The 25,122-nt window shown below is 35.2% G+C and overlaps 2 protein-coding genes across 8 annotated transcripts in view; both read left to right on the plus strand.

The window, feature by feature from the left end:
* The window catches only part of LOC129944466 (putative phospholipase B-like lamina ancestor), a 42,969-nt gene extending 40,996 nt beyond the window's left edge, over positions 1-1,973 (plus strand). For all 3 annotated transcript variants that reach the window (XM_056053905.1, XM_056053907.1, XM_056053906.1), the window contains exon 5: positions 50-1,973. In XM_056053905.1, coding sequence (XP_055909880.1) covers positions 50-1,535 — 1,486 coding nt within the window. In that variant the 3' untranslated portion in view covers positions 1,536-1,973. The remainder of the gene's footprint in view (positions 1-49) is intronic.
* Positions 1,974-8,040: 6,067 nt separating this feature from the next.
* The window catches only part of LOC129947229 (protein alan shepard), a 638,535-nt gene continuing 621,453 nt past the window's right edge, over positions 8,041-25,122 (plus strand). For 3 of the 5 annotated variants that reach the window (XR_008781695.1, XM_056057713.1, XM_056057714.1), the window contains exons 1-2: positions 8,058-9,660; positions 17,656-17,792. Coding sequence is in view for 4 of the 5 variants with exons in the window: in XM_056057713.1 (XP_055913688.1) it covers positions 17,691-17,792 (102 nt within the window). In the remaining variant the exon portion in view is untranslated. Of the gene's footprint in view, positions 9,661-17,655; positions 17,793-25,122 lie in introns of all 5 variants that reach the window. The other 2 variants (XM_056057716.1, XM_056057715.1) reach the window with 2 other exon arrangements.

Below are 25,122 nucleotides of genomic sequence, written 5' to 3' on the forward strand. Positions count from 1 at the left end.
AAATCTTTTCTAAATCCATAGTATTTATAAAATTCTTAACCTCTTTCAGCACCATTGGTTCAGCTTGTGATAAAGATGAAAATGCTCAGAACTTTTGTACCTGGCTAAGAGATACAATCTCGGCAAATTATTTCGCTACTAAGCAACGAGCCCTTGCTCGGGCAGATCACGATCAGTATTGGCATCAAATAGCTTTGTATTTCTTCCAACTCGAAGGTTTGGAAGCCGGTTTTAAGCGCGGGGCAAGTCGATCCCGTTCCGATGTTGAGGAAGAGATTCCTTTTGTGGACTTTCTGCTAATGAATTCTGCTGCAGATATTCAAGATCTCAAGATCTACTATGAAAACTATGTGCTGAAGGAAGGTAATGGCGGACAGTCGGAGAAGAACTTCTTCCTTCCAAGTGCCACAATGTTCACGAAAATATTTCAAAGCGAGGCCAACTCAGGGTGGCAGTTGCTCTTCGGGCATAGTTCGGCGGGAAGTTATTCATCGATGTTGAGGATTCAGAAACGTTACAAGTTCCGTTACCACTTTTCGCCAGATCAACGTTCTAACACGGTTCCAGGGGTGGACATCAGTTTTACTGGATATCCAGGAATTTTGGGCTCTACAGACGACTTTTACATCGTCAAGGGACGTCAAGTGCAATCAATTGTCGCCGGGGTAGCAATCAAAAACGAGAATCTTGACTTGTGGAAGAATGTTCCTGTGACTGAAGCAATTCCATTGACAGCACGTGTAATGGCGGCCAACAGAATATCTCAAAGTCGCCGAACATGGGCCAGGGCTATGTCAAGGCATCCTTTCACTGGCAACAAGCAGTGGGTTTCGGTGGATCTTAAGAAGCTTAACGCTCTCGAGGGTTCACAACATTCCAACGGTGGCGAGGTGGAAAATGAAATTGATATCCCCACTAAGTCTGAGGTCTCAGCTGATGGCCTTATTTGGGTTGTGGAGCAACTTCCGGGACTTCTTCATGTCAAAGATGTTAGCAACAGCTTTTTAAATGGCAATACCACTTGGGTTGCAAATGGAGTTCCGTACTTCGACGAAATTCTTGAGGCTAGTCGAGTTCCTGCAGAAAATTTCAGCATGGACTTACCCGATGGTGATGAGCTTAATACCCTTGAGTCTGTAGAAAAATACCTTAGGCTCAACGGATTCCGGGGAGATCTTCTGGGCGATGAGTCGGTACCGTATGGCAACATTGACATCAAACTTTTCTCTTTTAACGCTAAGAGAGGATTGAGCGACTATCATGCATTTGCTGGACCGATTTTCATGAGATTCCATCACAACCAGAACGAAGACACTCTGACTTCTGAGTCTCATGTAGTTGTTGATTTGGCTACGGAACTTGAAGTCATCACCGAGAGACGTCCAGTGCGAAATGATATGAGAGCGATTGCCATGAGACGAGGTAGTGGACCGTTTAAATGGTCAACTGTAGTCGAAAGAATTCCAGGAGCCGAGCACGAAGGACATCCCGATGAGTGGGACTTCGATCATGTGTCACCTAAGTGGGCGTGGTAGTTCAGCAAAGATAATGAAAGTTCATTTTTAAGTATAGCGTGAATGGGATCTACATAAATGTTGTGTTCTTAGATAATTTTCGAATAGAAGACCGTTGATATAGTGAAACCGATGTTGTAGTAAATTTTATTTTTCTAATTTTAAAAACTAAAACAAGAAAATTGTAATTTTTGAATTTTATTTGCATTTGTTTGTAGAAAGCTTTTTTTAATGTTGCAATTATTATTTAAAAAATTGTACAGCACTGATGTTAGAAAAATTTGTAATTAAAAATAATAAAAAAGAAAAAGATAAATCTGTGTCTTCCAAAAAAGTGCTTTCTAGTTTAGAAAAAAAGGAACAGTGTTGAAAAAAATAGAAAAAAATATTTTTGATACGAAACAATTTTTTTTTTATAAAAATCTGCAGAGAAATAAACAAATGCTATAAAGAAGAATATTTTGTTGGTGTTTTATTTACCTACTTTTTTAGCTTTAATCAATTGATCAATTTCAGTCAAGGTATTTACGGAACGTTATCATATTATTATGTGAAATTCTTCTCTAACTAAAGCTCTCTTTTTGAAACGTTAAAGAGGAACCGTTCCTTAGAATCTCAGGTAAAGTTCCCGTCCTTATTTATATGCTTGGAAATAATTTGTGAATAACACACAAATTTTAATCAAAGATTCAAAGTAAAAGAGGTTTAAAAGTAAAACTCTGAAATTTCGAAATAAACCTCTAAAGTTATGTTTTGACAATAATGAGACACAATCTTTTTACGTACCAATCAATACTTTCATAGATATCTTGCAAAATGCAACTTCAGATCTTACAATTAATTAGCTTTCCCTCCTTAAAAATCGTTGTGATCTTAAGGTAAGTTAACACTCGTATCTAATTATGAAGATTGGAATCTAATGTTAAATCATTTCTTAAAACAAAATACTTATATTCACAAATTGTTTTGAAGAAAAACGAACTACCTAATGGCCATCTGTTGGGGAATAGAAAACAGACCCTATCACTGACTGGAACCATGGGAAGAACCAAAAATGTATTACAAAAATCTACCACACCTGCATTTATTTTCTTTCAAAAATCCGTCACTGCTGAAATTAGCAGAACATTTTTTTAAAATTATTATTGTAATGTGAAATTTACTACATAATCCATTGCGTGGTCTGTGGAACGAATTAAATGTCAGTTTGACATTTATCACAGTAAAATGTCAAGAGCCACTACAATTCTATTAACGACTCATCTTTCGTTTCGAAATCACTGTTTAACTTCGAAATTGTTGAATAAGTGTTGCAACAATTTAATGTTTTTGGCAAAAACAAACGTGTTGAAATTCAAACTAAAGAAGTTTCTTCAATATAAAAATATACGTGAGCTTCTGGGTACCCGTAGCATGATGGTTAGTACGTTAGACTGTCATGCAAGAGGTCTTGGATTCGATCCCTGACTGTGTCACCTAAAGTCTTATTTACGGGTGCTGACTCTTGCGAGGAATTGACAAATTCTCCAAGAGTAATTCTTGTCATGAAAAAGTGCTTTCTCAAATTAGCTGCGTTCGGATTCGGCATATAAACTGTAGGTCCCCTCCATCCCTACAATTACTCGCACACAGGAATGGTTGAGAGTTGTAAGTCGCTAGGCCCTAGTTTTCAATGGACTGTTGCGCCACTCAATTTATTTATCAATTTTGTAAGTAAGTTTTCAAAAAAAAATTCTATTGTGGATATTTACTAAAGCTCTGTTTCACAATATAACAATAGCTTTTGACAATATCCAGGTATGTCTGACTAGAAGTTGATGTGTCAAGTAAGTTTTTGGGTGGATGAAGTTCCGAATAAAGAAGATATCTTACAGTTAACAGATTTAAAAGCAATGAAAAACAATTATCTGTATTAAATAAGATGGATAATCTTTTCTACAAATTGTAAACGTTTTTTTGTCAGCGTTATAGAATCTCCGAGAAATCACGTATTCCCAATTAGAACAAACTTCAAGGAATCTTTGGCCATCTGCTATCTTCTTAAACAGTTGTCAATATCATAGCAGCTTTGCATTCCCTCTACCAATAGTAATATCATTAAAGGGACAGATTTGGATTCGCCTCCTGTGAGATAAGCGTCGGCATGAAAAGCAGTGAATTTTCTCCGAGTTACCTTTTTGCTGCCGTTATAATTTGGTTTTTAGCTTTTTATCACTTCTAAATGATCGGCCACTTTTGCTGTTGGAGAAGGCTTCACATTTTGTTCGTGGGATATTTTTTACTTCCTCAATAAAGCTGATAAGAAGATCCATTTCATTTTCATCCTTTGAAAATCTTGAAATTCGTCTTCTTTTGTTTTGCTATTTTACAATATTTCACCAAAATAAAGATAAATAAATTGGGTGGCACAACAGTACATTGAGAAATAGGGCCTAGTGACTTACAACTCTCAACCATTCCTGTGTGCGTGTAATTGTAGGGATGGAGGGGACCTACAGTTTATATGCCGAATCCGAACAGCTAATTTGAAAAAGCACTTTTTCATGACAAGAATTACGCTTGGAGAATTTGTCAATTCCTCGCAAGAGTCAGCACCCGTAAATAAGACTTTAGGTGGCACAGTCAGGGATCGGACCCAAGACCTCTCGAATGACAGTCCAACACACTTTTTTTTTTAAATTCATTTTTATTAATTCATTCTTAAACCTATCTTAAAGCTAGACAAAAATTGATAAAACTAGAATAATTATACATAACTTACAACTAACTTAATGGTCCCATACGGACACTCAAAAACTAATATCAAGATCCTTTTTTATTTTTACTGAAAAACTACTTAAAATTAGGTCCTTAATATAAAACTTAAACTACCTATTCTACCTATAAACTACTTAAAACTAGAACAACCACAGCACCAAATCTAACGTTTTTTGTTTTTATATTTTATTGTCTTTTTTGTATGTTTTTTTTAATTTTGTTGTCTTTTTTTTATATTCCATATTTTTTTTCTTTTTTCATTTTTGTTTGTATTTTTGTTCGTGCCACCATGCCTATTCTACTTAAAACTAAACCCTTAAACTATAAAACAAGTATATGTAAGCCGGCCAAGGCTTAAAACCACATCCTGACTACCCACAATCAAGTGCCGATTGAAGCCACCAAAACTGGTTCTCCTGCTTCACCCTATCAGTTCGGTCCCGCTCGGCCACAGCCCTACTGAACCGAAGGAGCTCTGCCCCTCCTTGTGCCATGGCGTCCTGGTTGTACGGGAGTCGCCTATCCACGGTTCTTCGTCTGACGATTAACGGAACTGCCAATCTATCCTGTATCAGACCGCATTTGTCTAAAAAGAGGAATGCCTCTGGTGGGATGAAGCCGCTCAAGCGTGCACTTTCAAAATACTCGTCGTTTGGATAGAACGCCCCGAAAATTAAATTGTTAGTCAAAGACATAGCTCTTGCAATATGACCTCGAACGAGTTTTATCACGAAATAGTCAATTCTGTTGATTCGAGCCCCGTTGTATAGGACCTCGTTCTTCAAACGATGGAATTTATTTCGTATTGACAGTTTTTATGTAAATTATTTTTAACTGCAAAACAAAATTATTCGGGAGATACGCAAGGCCAAAGCTCAAACATATTCAACACGTTTCAATGTCGCATTGGGAAGCAAAGAAATTTGGAAGAATCTGAAAAACATAGGAATTGGTAAATTCCATAACAAATCTACAAATTTGCTTGACATAAATGCCCTAAACTTATCTTTCGTCTCAAGCACGACAGGCACCTCGCATTTTCCAGACCGGGTTAATTCATCGAAGAATAATTTATCAAATTCTAAGCCAAATACACCCCTTTTCGACTTTTCTCCCATTACCTCGGAGGATGTAGTTGAGGCCCTTCCATCGATAAAATCTATAGCTGTAGGACTCGATATGATGCACCCTAAGTTCTTAAAAATTGTTCTCCCTACCTTGCTACCATTCATCATACTCATCTTTAACTCCATTTTAAGAACACGTGAATTTCCTTCTCTATGGAAAAAGCAAAGGTTATTCCTATACCAAAAAATTCCAAAGGAGATGTGTTTAGACCTATATCTATATTGCCTTTCTTGTCGAAAGTTTTTGAGAGAATACTTCAAAAGCAAAGAAACTAGTTTCTAACACGGCTTGACTTATTGACCTCAAGACAATCCCGCTTCGAAAGAAAAATAGCTGCTTGACTGCCTTGTTAAGTGTTTCTTATCAGAAAAGCAGTTGATATGGACAACGTTACTTTTCTAATTCTTCTCAATTTTTCTAAGGCCTTCGATATGGTAAATCACAACATTCTTTGCCTTAAGCTCTCAAATTATTTCAATTTTTCCTCCTCTGCAGTCGATCTATTGTTTTCTTATTTAACAGAACAGGCGGTTGAAAATAATCAACAAAAATCGATCTTCTTACCAGTAGCAAATGGTGTTCCACAAGGGTCGATAATAGGCCCCTTGTTCTTTTCAATGTATGTAAATTGTTCCATTCGCATGTATGCCGACGACACTCAGCTGTACCTGAGTTGTCCCTTAGGGATGATTGAACACTACGTTCCATGTATTAATGAAGATTTAAGAAGAATCGATCAATGGTCAATAGAAAATTGCTTGCTGCTTATCCCGATAAAATCGAAATGCATCGTCATCGCGAGGAATAAGATTGATGTGTCATGTTTTCCTCAAGTTGCTCTCAAAGAAAGTGCCATCATGTATGTCGACAAAGCTATAAACCTCGGTGTTTTGTTCAATAAGACCCTGACTTGGGAGGACCATATCAATAGAACTGTGGGTAAGTATTATAGTGTCCTTCGTATGCCTTGGCCATCTCAATATTTAATTCCAATAAAAATCAGAGTTCTTTTAATAAAAACGTTGTTTCTGCCTTTATTAACTTACGGTTGCGAAATTTTCTGCAAACTTGACTTCGAAAGCAAGAGAAAATTTAGTGTCGTCTTTAATTGTGCTGTTCGTTATGTTTATGGACTTAGACGTTTTGATCGAATATCCAATTACGTGATTCAATTTCTCGCAATGACATTTAAAAATTTTCTCAAATATCGAACTATGACTTTTTTCTCTAATATATGAGATAGTGAGATAAGATTCCTAAGCTCAAATCCTTCCGCTCAAGTTTTGGTCCCGCGTTTTTGTTGTGCGACATCTGAACGGCAGTTTTTTGTAAACTCTTCACGAATGTGGAATTCGTTACCACGTGAAATAAGAAGTTTAAATTGCGCAAAGAAAGTAAAATTGTACCTTGCCAATTAATTACCATTAATAATACATTTTTTAAATTCATCTTTTTATAAAATTGTATGAGTACCTATTCTTATTAGTATTTTTGTTATTATGATTCTTTTTCTTTGTTTTTGTAATTTGATGTTTTAACATTTTAACTTATATTTATTGTGATACAAAATGCCGTAGCTGCTGTACACTTTAAAGCTATATTATAAATAAGAATTTACGTTCTTACAATATTAGCTAATCATGATTAATAATAAATACTAAAAATACTAAATCACGTAAAATTATAACGAAACACAAGTCTTAAATCTAAAAAAACATCTCTTCATTAGTTGCTTAATTTTTCTTCAACAAAAAAAAATCCAATCAATTTAAAATTTTTATACACAAAACTTGTGTTATAAGAAAATGGTTCAATAAAAAATTAAATTTGACAAACTTTATAAGAAAAAAAAATGATAAAAGTTAACTCAACATAAGACCAAACAAAATTCTAAAATGATTTTAATGTCTGTTTACAACTAAACAAATTAAACAATTTCGAAATAAAGCCAACTTCACGAAGATATTAGTAAAATTTTGTTTGTGGTGCTAGAAAATACCTTAAATTTAGACACCTCGATCTAATTAAATGTGTTAATTTGCTTTTCAGCTCATTTTTTCACATATAAAAAAATAATTTTTAATATAATCTTCTCTCTATCTTAGAAAAGTCAAATTTTAGCCACAGTGTCAAAATTTTGCCAGCTTCGAAAAACTCCAAATCAGGATAAATTTCATTCTATATTTCGAAGATTTTAAAGGAGATCAGACTTAAAATTTAAAGGTTTCCTTTAAACATCAGTTATTACCCGATGCCAAATCAAAATTTTCATTTATTTCTTAAACTCTCGGCAACACTTATCATAAACTTCACCACATCTCCCAAAAAAAAAGCTTTCAACTCATGGTATTCTATAGTGAACTTTAAGCCCTAATTCGCCCTTCCTAGTCTCTCCCAAATCGCAATCGCAAAATCCACTTTCATTCTTTTTCCACACACAATTTAAATTCTCATCAATTTTCGCTATCCATATACGAATTTCGCTGAGATTTTCTATGAATGTGTACAATTTGATACATCTCAAACTCACCACTTTCCAAATTCGCCCCATTTTGATTTGCCATTCATTCTTTTCTTCCTTCATCATATAACTTTACCTCTATAACAAACTTTATGTGGTCTTCGTCGTTGTCGTCGTCGTTGCCGACTCTTTACAAATAAAATAAACTTTGTTTTTTCTTTCATCCCAACTTAAAAAAAACAACACACAAATAAAACCAAAAAGAATCAATAAAATAATTCAACTCTTATTTGTTTGTTGTCCACCGTTTGCTGCAACAATATCCACCAAAGTGCAACACATAACAATAAAAGTGAAATTAATCAATTTTTATCCAATTTGCGTACAAAAATTAGGTCCTAGTTTTTTTGCAAAAACAAAAAAGAATCCCTGAAAAAAACCCTCCCCCAGTGAGAAAAGGTGAAAATCCTAGTTTGTTATTAATCTCACCTTCACCTCACCGTCACCACTCGACTCGCACTCAACTCACTCCGGTAGTCGGTTTTCTACGTTATTAAGCGAATAATAATTAAATTATTCTGTGAATGAATTCGAATTGGAATTCTAATTTTTGACACAACTCAGGAAAATTATCGTAAAAACTTTTGTTTTTCAGTGAAGTGTGAAAGTGAATCCTAAAAAAGCTCTGTTTGTTTTGGTTAATTTAAAAATTCCCCAAAAGAAGAACCTTGATAATTTCGTTTTCCTTCAAATTGCATATTATTTGCATTAAGAAAAGTTCCGTTTTTTTTTTTAGTAAATCAAACTGTATATAGTGCATGTTTATAGCGGGTTTTCGCCGTGTTTGATATTTGCAGCAGCCGCCTTTGCTATCGTTGTCGCTGCCGTTGTCACTTGACTGACATTTGCGCCGTGTGTGGTGAATTTTCTCTTGCAAATTTGTTGTTTTTTTTTTCGTTTTACTGTTACTATTGTAGTTGTATCTTTCACTGAATATTTGCGAATTGCGTAAAGTCTGTGCAAAAAGTTTTCTCGTTGCCGTTCTTGTGTGTCATTTCGTGTAATTTCTACGAGAAATTCTTAACAAAACAATTTACAAATCGTCGATTTAATCAATTTCCTTTAATTACAACTCAAAAGTTAATCAATGCATCTTCCGGAATCAAGTGAATTTTGTAAAAGAAAATAATAAATTGGTGAAAATAGACTGATTCAAGTGCCTTCACTGAATGCATTTTCTGTGCTCTCTCTCACTCTCTCTGTCTCTCTCTCTTAGCTCGTAACTTTTTTTCTTCGTCTGCACTTGCTCTTTAAACAAACAAAACAACAACAACATAAAAGTACCTACAACCTACTGCTAACTGTCACCACCCACACTGCATCTGCAAAATCTACATAAATCCTCTGAAAAATTGTGCTATAAATAAATTCCAGTGTTTTCAAATTTTAAACAAAAGTAAAATCCTTTGAAAAATATCAAAATTAAAAATTGTGGTGAATTCAAAAATATTCCAATTGGAATCAAAAATTAAATACAAAAATAATAAAACTCGCCGCAAATTTGTGTTGTGTTGTTGTCTTTCTCTATCTCATTCACAACTCGGTAAGAAGACATTTTGATTTTTGTAAAGAAAAAGAAACACAATCTCAGCGAACATCTGTCAAATTGAAGTTTGTTGTTTTTATTTTTCGCTGCTCTTAAAAGTTTTGCCCGGCATTTCGTCGGTTTCGGTGTAAAAACGAAAACAAGAGAAGAAAGATTTTTGTCGATATAAACTTTTTGTAATAATTTATTTAGTGGTAAGTATTTGTTTGTTTTATATCTTTTAAACAAATTACAATTATTTAAGAGTAAACAATGTACATACGTAGATTTATTTATTTGATTTGTTGTTATATTTTGTTTTGATTCGCTAAGAATACAGTTTTGCAAAATTCGATGGTCATCGTCGCTGCCGTCGCCGTAGCCTTCGTCGTCGCTTCTTATTGGATTTGGTGGATTCTCACTTTCAGTTTTGTTTTGTTTTTAATTTTGGTTTCTTTCTTTTTCTTCGTCCTCCTTCATAGCTCCCATACTGCTAAAATAAATAGTGTTTTTGTATTTTGATTTTTGTTTTGTTTTGGGCTGAAAATTGCGATAGCGGTTTCGATCTTCTTATAGAAGTTAGATAATTTTGAACTAAACTAAATAAATAAGGCTGCATTTTGCAAGATTATACTTTTTTACACCATTTTCGTGTACCTACCAACCTAACCTACCTTCGAACTTTTGCATGTAGGAATAACGAAGCACCTAGGTAGCACTCTGTTGATAGAACCTACATATAAGTTCTTTTGCAATCAGTCACGCGCATTTAATAAAATCACAAATTAGGTGGGTAGGTGAGAAGATTGGTATATCTACAACATGTACTCTTACTTATCAAATACCTAATTGAGAGTAATTTTTCGTATTGGAAAATCATGAAAGTAATTAAGGTAGATACAAATAAATAAATAAAGAGGGTCTAATGACTTACAACTCTCAATCATGTCAGGGATATGGTGGAGACCAATAGTTTCTATGCCGAATTAGAACGGCTAATTTGAGGAAGCACTTCTCATGAAAAGAATTATTCTTGGATGATTTGTCAATTCAATTGTCAAATTAACCCAAGACTCTGGTATAAATAATCCTTCGTAATTTTTTAATTTCATTTTCGTTAATAAAGTCTTATAACTATCTTAAGGCTAGAAAAATAATACTTAAAAGAAGTCTACTTGAGCATAACTAGCAATTAATTGACTGGTTCCATGCTGGCTCTCTAAGTTAAGACCCACGCACTAACAGGGACTACTATAAAGGTGAATAGCCTTCCTATTTACATATCTCTACCTATTTCAATTCAATGATTCAAGAAGATAAAAATGATAACTCTTCCTATTAGTTTCATTTTTGTTTTATTCCGATATACCTACCTACTTTAATATCTAAAGTAAGTAGTTAATTAAAAGTTGAAGATAGTAACCTGAAAGACATGAAACCGGGATGCCTACTTATTTTATTGCGTAATCTGGAAATGGACAGTATTCGGCTTCTAGCAAGCAAGGTGTTTCCTGTTGCAATTTCGTTGTCTTAACTTTTTGTTTACTTGAGATTCTCATGGTCTGGTTATTAAAAAACTTTGTGTATGGAGCTTGTTGTCAATCTTGAAGGGTTTTCAATTACTGTGGGTAAAATAATTTTTAAATGGAAAGAATGAAAGGATTGCAAAGAGATTAAATAGCCAACTCGTTTTCTTACAGTGGCAAGGATCCGAGTGGTACAATATTAAATAGTTTTTGCATAGATTCAGATAAATTTGAACCTTTCAAGTAAATAAACCATGGATTGTGGTTTATTTGCATAGACCTGTGAATTTAAGAAACCCCACATTCACAACTCCTCTGCGAGAGTTAGCATTACCCTTAAATTGTCTAATTACAATTGTTGTGTCAGATGCAGGATATGTAGCACCGTGTCAATTGTTTTCTAGCTACGCGGACCCTTAATCCCAATTTATACAAAATGCGGTCTTTAAACTCTCCCGAATATTTGGGGTAGATCCAATGTTGGCTTATGCAAAGCTTCGGAGTTTTTATTCAAAACTGTAAAATAAAATTATTTTAATGCAAAAGAAACTTCATAGGGCCACGTCCCAAGTAATAGGACACTTAGTGGTTCGGTGTAAAGCAATCTTGAGTTCTAAGAGAACCGTTGGCATATCTACTTTGTGTTAATTGAAATATAGCTCCCAAAACCCAAAATTCAAAAGATATTCTCTAAGAAAATCAACACTGAAAAATAAGTCAATTTCTTGGTAATCGAACACTCAGATCCTGAAGTCGAACGAGAGGTTTCCTGAATTCGAACACGAAGAAAAATCGTTTAATAATAAAGAAACACGTTTGTTCAGTTTTGGAATACGAGGTGTGTTCAAAAAGTACCCGGAATTTTTAAATTTCGCAGGCATATCAAAAACTGAATATCAAGAGAGCTTTGAAGATCGGAAAAAACGCTGGCATAAGTGTATTATATCTGAGGGACTACTTTGAAGGGAACCACATTGATGTAAACGAATAAATAATTATTTTTTGAAAAAAAAAACGAAAATTCGGCGAACTTTTGAACACACCTCGTAAACTATCTAAATAATTGTTAAATTTTAATCTAATTCAATTGGATTGAAACTATTACATATTGAGTGGGCTTCCGATATAAGATGATGGGAGAATCGTCAGGCGTTTCTAGAGATATGGTTGACTTAAAAAGGTTCTCAGAAGTAAGCTTTGGTTTAGAATATATAGAATGGAATATATAATATTCCACAAATCGGAACTATTACAATAGTTTTCTATGGGAAGCTAAACAAAGTTTACCGCTTTTCTGTTGAATTTAGTCTGCTATAAACCTCACGGAGACCTTACCAACGAATGCAAAACCGTGGACATCGGTTCGTGCGTTCTGGAGTTATAGCGTCAGGAAGGAAAACCCGACTTCTTTTTATATTATAGACTATAAATAAAATGAACATTATCAGTCTTCAAGAGTGTTTAAACTTTAGGAACAAATATTACACACGAAGTCTTCGTTTTGTGCTTCTTCAAATTTCATGGTGCAAAAGTGAGTGCATGCTTAATGGAAGCATTTGTTACAAGAATAACAGCCGATATTTTTTAGGTCATCTTCTTTAGCGTCTGTTTCGAGCTCATCTTCACAAAAGCCGCAAGAATGCCTTCGTCTTGTTTTATGTTCAAATTTCTTTGTTTGTTTGTTTTTTTTTTTTTGTATGGCAAGTTTGTCATTTTTACGTTTAATCCTCAAGCCTTTTCTGACGTCGTCAATATCGTTTCTTCATTTTTGTTTTTTTTTTTATCTTGGTTTGCATAACATTCTTTCCACTTTCTAGAAGAAATAGACATCGGTGGTTCAGGGTTTGGGTATTTTAAATGTTTATCACAACTGGAAGAAGGGCTACTTTGAGTACCTACTAAACATTCTGACCTAACTTGAATCAGGAGTTGCAACAGACTGATAAAGTTGATCCAATACTTTCCCTAAAAGGAAAGCTAAGACTTCAACTAATAAACATAAATATCGTCAGAAACATGTTCTTCGACTAAAATTTGGTCGATCGCTTCTTGAAGTTCGTCACTGTCTATATTTGAAGAGTTACTGGGCATAGGAGACTTCTTAATTCTGATAGTCCAGGTTCAATGTTTGTATTTGTTGTTTGTACCTACACCAAACCTCACACCTATCCTTAAGCCTGTATCGTAGTTGATGTGAGAAAGGATGCCCCTTATATCAGTTGCTTTTTTATAATAAGCACACACTTAAGGGGACATTATTACCCTTATTATGCAGACACAGTGTGAGCACTAGAAAAAGGAGAGAGAGTTTAAAAGGAGATGTTGGTGCACATTGGTTTTGGATTCCTGAATATTGCAATGACTAGGAAAAACAGAGTGTGGTAAGGCATTCCACATTCGCGTAGTACGGCTAAAGAACGAATCTCTGTATTTGACAGTACGGCCGAAGTTGGACTCGAGAGTATACTGATGAGTATTCTTACAGCTTACAGCCCATTTCCTGACAGAGTATTTAAATCATTTTATATTGATATGTCGAGCTGTCGGTTAATCAAGAAATGAAGTAGAACAAAGCGCGTCTTAGTTCTTATTGTCCCTTAAATCAGGTCTCGAGGCTGGGATTTTTTTCAGGAAATGTGACTTAAGAAATGTTTAAAGTGTTTTTAATGAAAACTTACGACGTAGATTTTCATCGGTTGCACATGTACTGTATCTCTTACATGTGAAGTTATTCGGAGCAAAAACTTTGACTTTTGTGACTGTTAGAGGTTTTTTGAAGGAATCGGCATAAAGGTTCAAATGTTTGCTTTTTCCCTCCAGACTTCTTTTCTGCTATCAATTTGAGGGTCTTTGCACGTCTGTTCGTCAATACACATGTGGATCTGCCTTAGAACACTGAAAGCAGCTACAAAAAGCTTGAAACGGTCGAAGTCATTCAGCCGAGTGCGCCTGCAAATGTTTTATGATTCTATAGACCATAGAGTTGACTTCAACTTTACCTTCAAGTCATCGTTCATGCATACCCTTGCAGTAATCCTAATTGGTATTGTGACCGCGAAATTGATACAGTGTTTCAGCTAGTAATAATTGTTAAGCATGTATATTTCTGACGAGATAAACCAGTCAATTGGCCATTAATAAGTATGTTGTTTCGGCCAATTTCATTGGCAATCCTTTCAAGGCGCTTGGCCCTCTAAAAGTTTGGCAGAAAAAGCTGTAAGAATATTTGTAACGTCATGACTTGGAATACATCCGCTAAAGAAAATTGTGTACGTTAAATCAACGAAAATATGTTGGTTCTAAAAAAATCCACTTTTACCAAAGTCAAATTCAAGGGTTTGTTGGAAAAGAAATGTCTTATTTCGAAACCCCTAATCTTTACAATTATTTATTAACGATATTTAGGAGGAAATTTTTTTTAGGTTTCCTAAATAAATTACTAAATGTAACCTTATTTTAAATTGTGGTGGAGAGAATAATTGCTTAAAACATCAACACCTGGCAGTGAGCCTTAATTTGATGGCAAAGTTTTTACAATTGCTTCCCCAGGCATTGTTTTATCGCTTAGTTTTTGAAAATAACCAAAAGGATTAACGCAAAGATTTACTCTCTCTTATTTGGCAAAATGCTTGGAGTGAGTTCCTCTTTCTAAGCTACCAAGACATAACAATTTCACTTCCTTGTTAACCTTTGGTATTAGCTTAGTCTATCTATATATTGTTTTTGTTGAGTAATGAAGAACCAATACCCTATAGGATAAATCACAGTCACTACGATACTCTCACAAGGAAGCCATCCCAACTTTAACATATTCCGTGGTACCACATCTATAGTTGTATGTTAATTTAGTCTTTGACAATAGAGCAAAATGAAAATTCGATATATCTTCATTTTAAGGTATCGTTTCCCAAAATCCTCTTAGTATTTGATTTACAAGCCTCTTACCCCATATTGTCTCACTATATTTAATAACCGATCCATGAGTATAATCGTTCGAACGGCTTCAATGCTCCAATAAAAAAAAGACCCTACAAATTATTGCGTGCTTCCAGCGGTACGTTCTGATTTTCATCTACTCAAGAGCAGCGTCGAAACTCAGCCAACAAGGGTATCCGCATACCTTTTTGTTATTGTTTTACTTGTAGAAGAACAGCTGATCTAATACAGCTGGGATGTCAAAAAGACGATGCAAAAGATCTGACAGAACAGTCAATAAGGTATCTACAAATTCACCTATCCAAGACACCCTATCCAACACGAGATACACGCAGCGAATAAACAAGTTGTTTCTTTGAGAATGTGTATGATATTCATACCTTCTAGCTTCCTATTGATTCAATGATTCCTTCCAAGAAAAAAAAGTACATCAAACATTGATGTATTAATTTGAAAGCTCATTCCCCTCGACCTTCAAAGGTATATAACTCCCGTATGCTTGGTTAGATGATGATACATGCATAGTGGAGGTAAATACCTTTCCAAACTTTAACGTTTTGGTTTAAGGATTTAGGCTACCCTAGAATTTTTGAAAAATCGATTTTTTTAAATCTTTAAATGGTCTCTTGAAACCTCAAAAATGTTGTCCCAAAATATTAAGTACCCGGTTTTTGAATATAAATATTAAATGTATTGCAAAATTATTGCTGATGATGTGGTACTATTCAAAGGTTACCACAATGGAAACGGACACACTTAGGCAAGTTTAATGGCCCATTGTGATACCACATGAATCCTCCTAAGCTCAATGGAACCAGTTTGAGTCCTTTAGGAAACGTGTTTGGCTGATTATGCTGATTTGATTTAGATCGTTAAAAAAGAATTCTCCTAGGTAATTCTTGCGTTTTCGAGCCATAGCAGGGCATGTACAGAAAAGATGAAGAATTGTTTCCTCCTCTTCCTCGTCCATACAGCTTCTGCAAAAGTCATTTGAGAATACGCCTAGTCGCGTGGCTTGCTTTCCTATTAGACAGTGTCCGGCTATGATACCTATTATCGATCTTATATGCGATCTGCTTAGAGATAGCAAACACCTTGAACGTTTTAAATCTAGTGTTGGACAGATGTTTTTTGTGGCCTGACAGTTTACAAACAGCGATTGGATGCCAGTATGTGCCAAACGTGGTAGGATGGGCTGCACTGTAATGTTCCTGGCAAGTTCATCTGCTTTACCGTTCCCTGGAATGTATCTATGGCCCGGCACCCAGCAAAGGTGAATATTAAACTGTTGCGCCAACTCCATTAGACATGATCGACGGTAATGGACTGTTAAAGAGTTTGTAGAGACAGAGTCCAGTGATTTGATAGCAGCCTGACTATCTGAGAAAATACGGATATCAGCTTTCTTTAAGTTACGACAAGACTTCTTTCATCGCCAAAAGTACCGCCTGGAACACGCTACAGTGATGGGGAAGGCGGAATGAGAGACTTAATTTCAGTCGCTCAGAGTACAAACCTCCACCAACCACTTCTTGTGTTTTTGAACCATTTATGTAAAAATGGATTGACCCATCTTCCAGGAATGCCCTATCCTCCCAAAAAGATCTGCGAGGTATAGAAATCTCGAAATTTCTGTCAAAAAACTATTCAAAACTTCAAGCTCATTTATCCCAATACTCCATTTTTATAGTTAGTCTTATTCATAACTCAGAGAATTTGTTCATAACTCAGAGAATACAGTCTTTGTGAAAGTACGAAGCTGTTTCTTGTTTTATTTCGTAGTTAGACTGTTCATGAAGACTTTCTGAGAATTTTTTAGGTACATTTTTGACTTTTAAAGTCCTGCAATTGGACAAAAATGTTATTCTTCCGATTCAAATTTCCTGGCAGATATTCAATTCTAAAATACAGACAAAATTATATCAACGAGACTCCCTCTTTGCCAAATATGGTCAAGGAGATGAGAATGCAGAGACTTGGTATCTAAAGGTTATCTAAAAATTCAAAAACATTTTAGTCTTGGTGTTTGCAAACCTTTTAAATATCCACAACGTGCCCAAAAATCCTTTCCATAATCACTTTTATTGAAAGTTTTATAATTTTAAAAATACCTCCTTAAAAGTATTGATCATTTTTCTTTTTCATTGCAAGTAGCAAATTTCCAATTACGTTTTGTTTACACCTTTAATTTGAAGGTTTTTGTCGGGGAGGGGAAGTTGTAATGTTTACATACTTGCTACCTAATCGGCGGTGGGCACATAATCTACCACAATTTAATTATTTTGGTTAGAAATTCATTCAACATTGACGATGAGGCTCTACGGCTGTGTTTTGCTGTCAAAGTTGATTCACAAAATCACTCAAGCTTAATGGAATCGAACATAGAAATCCGGTGACGAAGGTGACGCGACTCGACTCGACGCTATTGCCAACTCGATGAGGTTTAGAAATTTTTTAATTATACACATCATCGATTCGGTAAATGTTACCCACCCTTCAGTAAAATTTAAGACTTAAATCAAAACAACCCTTTGGGGACTTGAGGTAAAACCAATAGTTATGTGACGTTACCTTACAACAATTAAAAATAAGTTTGCCGGTTTTTGAGTCTTAATCGTATGTGTTACGTCTTTGAGTAAATTAATTCAATTTTTTTTTGCTATAAAAAATAAATCCACTTCAACAAGTGCTTTTTTCTATACCAATACAATTAAAAACTTAAACCTTTTTCTTTTAATCCTATTTCAGATTGAATAAGAAAAGTTAGAAACAGCAGAAGAAGAATGCATCAACCACGCTATAGCCCAGCCCCACAACCGCAAGTTGGAGGTCTTGCAGGTATGCGGCCACCTGCTCAACTTCCGCGGCCACAAACTTTTACAAACGTAAGTAAAACAAAAAATAGTTTTAAGATCGGGAAAAAATAGACACGAACGTGAATGATAAAAAAATTTGTTATTTAACAATTTTAATTATGCACCTAGAAGCCCAAAAGGGGGGAGAGGGTAACTCTTGAAGTTTTATTTTTTATTGATTTATTCGTATTTTCTAATTGAACTCGTATTCGCATTTTTATTCGTATTCGCACCCACAATCACACATCGCAGTCGAAATAGCTAAAGAACTAAAGCGTAGAAAAGTGTGCCAAAAGTTTGGGAACGGAATCAACAATGTGCGACGAACTTTTTAATTAAAATCGAAGTTCGATGCCCTCCCAAGCATGCAATACTTTTGTATGTCTGTCCTGTCTTCCCTTTTGCTCATCTTGTGTCTCGAGAAAGAAGATTTTTCTTGTTGTTTTTGAAATGTACGAGTATCTTAACTTGTTGCATGAACAATGTACATAAGAGTATTTTTGGCACGCACGCACGCTGGTGATCTATTGCGAACTCACGATCACGAGACTCAACATAGGTATACGAGTTTCCCATTTTCCCATCTCCCGGAAGTTTCAAAACTGTATATCTAGTCTCTTCTCTACTTGAAGTGAAGTGTAGAGCCTTAACTACCTCTTTACCTCTCTCTGTGGTAGCAAGCAGGAAAAACTTAAGCTATGTACCGCCCGCCTACAGAACGATACAGGTTTTTCTTTTTTTTCATATTTTTATTGCGCGTTCTCTCTCAACTACAGTTGTACCTTGTGTGCAATGCTGCGGTGCAAGATTCTATTTTTAGCAACAGCATGGCATGGTGTGCTGCTGCAGCCTGCATTATAAGCTCTGTTGTGTACCCCCAGGGGCACGAATCTTTCGTTGATTAGGAGCACGGAGAAAAAAAAGAAGATAAAACCATAAAACTCTCGCGTCCGTTAGATTTTACGACGACGACGGTTTTTCGCGGAGCTGATCCGCCAAACTGATGTATCGATGGCGTTCGCTATGGCTACGGCGCACAGTGGTTCCGTTTGTATGGGAGAGGGGGTCAAAACCCTATAAAATCTGAACTACTAAACGGATTTGAATGAAATTTGGTACAGATGTTGAAAATGTATTTTTACATATATGCTGAAAATTCGGTTAGGAAAACATGATAAAAAAAAAGTTTTTATATTTGAAGTTTTTTCAATGAAATCTGTATTATTGAACGAATTTTGATAAAACTTGGCACACAGATTGAGATTAGTTTTATACATATTAATTAAGAATTAGGTAAAGAAAAAAATTATCAGAAAAAGAAGTTATTGACATTGTTTCATACTCTCTACAACATAGAATCTGAAGTGTAGAAAAAAAAACTCAAATTTGCATTTAGAATGATTGAAAATAAAAGAAAAACACTACTAAAAATCTTTATTTTTTATTTTTATCAAATTTAATCAAAGTTTATTGCAATAAATTTAAAACATTTGTGGGTAATTTTGATTTTTCAGTTTTTTTTAAAATTTCTTTCGTTAGAAAGCAACGGATCTGACGTTAAAAGCAATCTATTAAACAAATCGGTATTTGTTAAGAATCCAGACGTTTTTCGTGTATTGTGGGACCTGAAAAATTTGACATCCTTGTTTTTTGCCTCTGCTGCCTCTTCCGTTAATTGGCCTATAGGCAAAATTGCATGTTTTACAATTTGTCCTCCATGAATGAGAACTTTATGTACCGAAGCTGGCAGTGGATACCACGGATATTCTTCTACAATTTCACGTGCAGTATCTTCGGCATACTTTTCGAAAACGTCCGGATTTATTGAAAAACAACTAGCCAAAGTTTTTAAAATGACTGCACATCTTTCGATTATTGATTTTTTTACACCCGTTATTTGGGAAGATACAGTAGGATTAGCAAAAAATCTACGCGCAGTATTCCCGTCATTTGAATTTCTACCTCCTTGTTTTGGTTTATCAACTATCAGTCCAGTTTTTTTGAATTCTTCTTGAATTCTTTTTTTTTGTGCAGCAAGAAGAGGTTTCTCACTCTTTCCAGTGCACCATTTTTTGAAATCTAGTCGGTATGCTAGACGAATGAAGAATTCGAAAAACCTTATCCACGCATGCAGTGGAGATATGCCAAAATCCAAAGAGTCTTCGTTAATACTTTTTTGTAAGGATCCTTGAATATCGTTCATATTTGTTGGCTTTGCTCCACAAATGTAGCACACCTGTTGCGAAGCAGTGTGTGTCAAAGCGTTGCACACCTTTCCGTCAACCATTGTTAACTTGAGGACATGTTTAATGTTTAAAGTATGGTCATTTATTTTAACTAATGTTTCAGATAAATCATTAATCTGGTTCTCAATGTAGCTCTGCTCAGCTCTACTCAACTCTGCCGTTTCTTTTTTGAACTGAAACCGTATTGGGCGACAGTATCGAGTCGATCCTGGACGAGGATTTTGCCATAAAATTTGGTTTTCAGAGTCAGAACTTATTTGTGAAAATAGTTGGATTGGAACATATGAAGTAATAAACATGTCGGCATCACTGACTCCTTCAGAAATTTGCTGTTTATATTCTCCTTGTCCACTGCTACCATCAAACCCCCATTTTCCAATAAGGGTAAGATTACCTAAATCAAAAATGTATTATTTTAAGTCACACTGAAATTATTAAGGTTATCGACTTTAAAACGAATACGATACACAATTACCATACCTACAGACATCACAGAAAGGACAAGTCTTACAATGAAACAGACAGCTTTGTTGGCAAAAGATTTTTATTTGATGGTATTACCTAAATCAATCTCCAAATTTTCAAAAACTTCTTTTTGGGATTCTACGATTCTTTGGGCTGTATGGTTTAGAAGACCTTGAAGGGAAACTTCAGCCGAAGTATCGGATATTGATATTTTTTCAGGCTCCGGGTAACAATCTTTTTTCGCTTTTATAACCTTAGAATAGCTTGGAAAAACGTCAACTTCGGTCTTTTCGTTTACCAAGTTCCTAATGACTTGGTACTGGTGTTTTGTTAACTTTGCCTCAACCAAAATTTTCAAAGCATCGTTTGAATTCAATTGCTTGGCTTTAAGGCTGTCTGTTGATTGGCAATGCTTCAAAGCACAAGCAATGTCTTCATCTATTGCAGCAATTGTGGCAATTCGTCTCCGCTTAGTTGGAGAAGAGCTATCTGAAAATGACTTCTTTGGCCTACCTTCTAGATTATCTGGTGAATAAATTAATTCTTCTTCTTCTTCTTGGTAAGGCCCGAAGTCTTCTTCAAGCCAAGCACTATATGTTGATAGAAAGGCATCATCTCTTCGAGAACATAAATTCCATTTTTTTAGGAAGAGCTTGCATAGCAAAACAATCTTTTTTCGTGCATCTAAGCTTTCAATGTTATATTTTTCCTTAAAAAGTACCCATGTCTCATCAATTTTTCCAGCATTGCGACCTTTCTTCGCCTTCCGCCACAAATGAAAAATATCGATGCGTTTGATCATATTACTTGAATCTACCAAAAAAAAAAAATATGGTTTCACTTAGAAAAAAAAGGAAAATATGGTTTCACTTAGAGTCAAAATTTTAATATTTCCACAAATTTCCGCAAAAAAAACCGTATATATCCTTAAACAGGGAAGATAAGCCTACGTTAATCCACTAAAATTATTGAGTGCAAATGGGTGCCCTAAAAGTTCTGGCTTATCAAAAAAATACAAAATTTTAAAAATCACTAAAATTCATTTCTTTCAACAGCAGTTATAATAAAATAGTAGAATGTAAAAAGAAAAATATATATGTAATAATCATATTTATACATTGTTCTTTTATATTTACCACTTTTTTTCAGAACAAAAACCTTAAAAACACACAAAAAATAGCTAAAATGCAATGTCCGATTTTCAAATGAACGTTTTTATTTAAATTGCGAAAAAACACTCAACTTTGCCACGTGCCTGACTGTCAACAACTAATTTTAGAAAAAAAAATTTAGTCCCACTTAGTTGCCCCGTTATCATAGATAATAACTGCATTAAAAAAAATTACTTTTACGACTTGAGGTTTTGGCCTATGGGGCGGAACCACTGTGCGGCGGCAGCATGCAGAGCGAAATCACGAAGTCATTGTGGTGCATCAGTAGAGATAGAGGAATGGTGCTCTTTTCTGGTAATGGCCAAACCAAGCCAGTCCAGGCCAGACGAAGCCACATCAGTGTGACTGTTCCGCTTGTGTTACCTTTATTGGTAGAGCGAGATGGATGTTGTATAGTTGACTGCTGGCTGAGCCTGAGCATGCCTACAGCGTTGGGTCATGATGCCAGACTATGCTTGCTATGCTCGCCATGTTCGCCATGCTTGCTATGCCGGCCGGCTCACCGGTGTAGATAGTATTTTTGATGGTTGTCTCTTTAATTCGATGGCAATAGAGGTGATAGCTGGGAGCAGAGAGGTGGGTGGTGGGTGTTGGAATTGCAAATTGTCGTTTGTGGTGCTAGTGCTGGTGTTGGAAGTGCCTTTACGCTCATTTTTACATTGAGCAGAACTCGTCGTTGTCGTTGTCGTCGCCATAGCCAGGAACACCGCCATTGCCATCGCTAACGTTGTCGTCGTTGTAGTCGTCGTAGTCGACGTCGACGTAGTCGTCACTGTCGTTATTTGGATGTTGTAATACTAATCCACTTAGCTGCAGCACCAGCACCAGCAGTAGCAGCAGAAACCAACCATTCACAGAGGCAAGTGGATTGAAGTGGTGGGTAAAGGTGGCTACAGCAATTCCGATGGAACGAGCTTTGATTTTTCCTTCTTTTTTTATGCATTCCCATTGCTTTTGCCTTTGGATTGCACACTGCACCTGAACTGCTGCACCCTATAACCAGATGAAATTTATTTAACTTGTGGCCATTTGGATGGAAATTTGAGAGAGATACAGGTTGAGATATGTACTCGTAAGAGCAGCAGGTATTTCGTTTTTTTTTTTTTATATTTTGGTAACTTGGCTAATTAAGGAGTTTTTTGTGTGTTTGTACCTTTTTTTTATCGATTGCTGCACGACTATGACTATGAATACGACGACGACTTTACGATGATGACGACTATGAGGATTGAATTGCAGAGGTGTTATGATGACAAGGGCTAATTATTAAGTGAATTCAAATGACTAGAAACTGGTGGTAGATAGATAGAAGGACCTGCTATTCAAGCTCTGAGCTAAGCTGAGTTGAGCTGCGCTACCGCACAGACAAGTTTTTTATTTTCTGAGGAAAATGCAAACAAGCTTGATATTATATAAGCTGCTGTTCAACTTGTTATGATAAATATAACGAACTGTCTGAAGTGTTACAACTTCTAAATGCATTCTATTTACTTTTTTTTTTATAGTATGAAAAGATATTTTAAAAAATGTATTAATTTACTAATTGGATAGATTTTTCTAATTTCAAGACGTTGTTTTTTTTTGTGTTTCTTTGTTTTTGTTAATTCTCTTCAAGGTCCTTTAAAGATGCTTTACGGTTTTGTCTGTAGAAATTGGTAGGTATGATGCGATGGTATTCAAAACGAATCATCTGAAGCTTGGTTTTTGAGAACGTTATGATCGTGAACGGATGTTTGGTGGTTGTTGGATTGACTCGGGTTTGTAGCAGTTAACTACTGTTAAGACAGACCTTCTATAGAATGTGTTTTAGGGGTTTAGAACTTTGAACTTGATTAAAACAAAGATGACTTTTTTTGAATTTACTTTAATCGAAAGATAATTTTCTGGTATTTCAATTAAATTTGGGATATGAACGCCAAGGCTAGCTCGTAAGTTGTCTAAAATGGAGGTCCAATTTTCAATGACTTCTTCCAACATTTGAGACCTTATATCGATACAAATTTGAGAATGTTTTCTTCCAAGTGGTCAATTGCTTCGGGCTTATTGGGGGCGTAGACAAGCGACTTCACATATACCCACAGAAATTAGTCAAGGGCCGTTATCATATCTCGGAACCATTTTGAGCTTTTTATACTGGAATTATCAAAAGAGTAGTCTCCCAGATGAAGTTTGCTTTTTAGTGAAAGAGCAGGGGAAGTGCAGAGAAGGTGAGAGGAGAGAGAGCTCCTGCAGAAGTCATTTGAGGCTACACCAAGTCGTATTGCGTGTCTTTCATAAGACAGTGTCCCGTAAGGACACCTATTAGGGAGCTAATATGAAGTCTGCTTTGAGCAGAGCTGTAAAAAATGCAATCATTTTTGTATTGCAGTTAAATGATTGAAAAGACTTACATTTTGAATAATTTGACTTCATGTCAGTACTTAACTTCGAAAAAAAAATCACAGTTAATTTTGAAGTCTTTTGTAAAAAAATCATTTGGAGCAGTTAAAAGACTTAAAGTCAAAAGAATGCATTACTTTTTACTGCTCGCATTCTTGTAAGTCTTTTAAAAGTCTTTTACATTCTTTGCATTCATTAAGTTTTTTGATTGCATTCAATGTAATGCAGTCATTTGAATGCTTTGAAGTCTTTTTACTGCTTGAAATCTATTTATTGCTTGAAGTCTTTTGAGTGCTTTAAGTCTATCTATATAGTTTATCATCAGGTTCCTTACGACTAGCATTTACTTTGCTCTTTTAATCAACTGAATTCAAAAAGAAGTGAAATCATTCAATTTAGAAATTTAAAAAAACTATACAACAAAGGAAGGTTAATGTTGCACGTTTTTTTAATAATAATTTATTTTATATTTGAGTTAGTTTTTTTTGAAAAAGTGTTTCTCCTGCCCGAACTAAGAACACCTACACAAACGTCTTTTTTTAGAAGCCACTTTATATGTTTTAGCCTATGCTCACACCTTCTGAACAATACATTCATAAAACTTTAGACTTCAAGCAGTAGAAAGACTTCAAGCAGTAAAAAGACTTCAAAGCATTCAAATGACTGCACTACATTGAATGCAATCAAAAGACTTAATGAATGAAAAGAATGTAAAAGACTTTTAAAAGACTTACAAGAATGCGAGCAGTAAAAAGTAATGCATTCTTTTGACTTTAAGTCTTTTAACTGCTCTAAATGATTTTTTTACAAAAGACTTCAAAATTAACTGGGAATTTGTTTTCGAAGTTAAAGTATTGCATTAAGCAATGTTAATGCATTCTCAAAATTCAGTTAAATGATTGGGACTTTTCGCGATGAAATACCAAATGATTGCATTCTTTTACAGCTCTGGCTTTGAGGTAACAAGTCTTTAAAATGCTCAAGATCCAGTGATGGCCATATGAGTTTTGTGGCTGTTTCTCTTAGCATAAGTTTACATGTAGCTATCGGTATACCTATCTCCTCCCTTTCAGGTGAAATAGGTATGACGGTTCCATT

Source organism: Eupeodes corollae, chromosome 2 (genome assembly GCF_945859685.1).
Source record: "Eupeodes corollae chromosome 2, idEupCoro1.1, whole genome shotgun sequence".
NCBI classification, from domain to species: domain Eukaryota; kingdom Metazoa; phylum Arthropoda; class Insecta; order Diptera; family Syrphidae; genus Eupeodes; species Eupeodes corollae.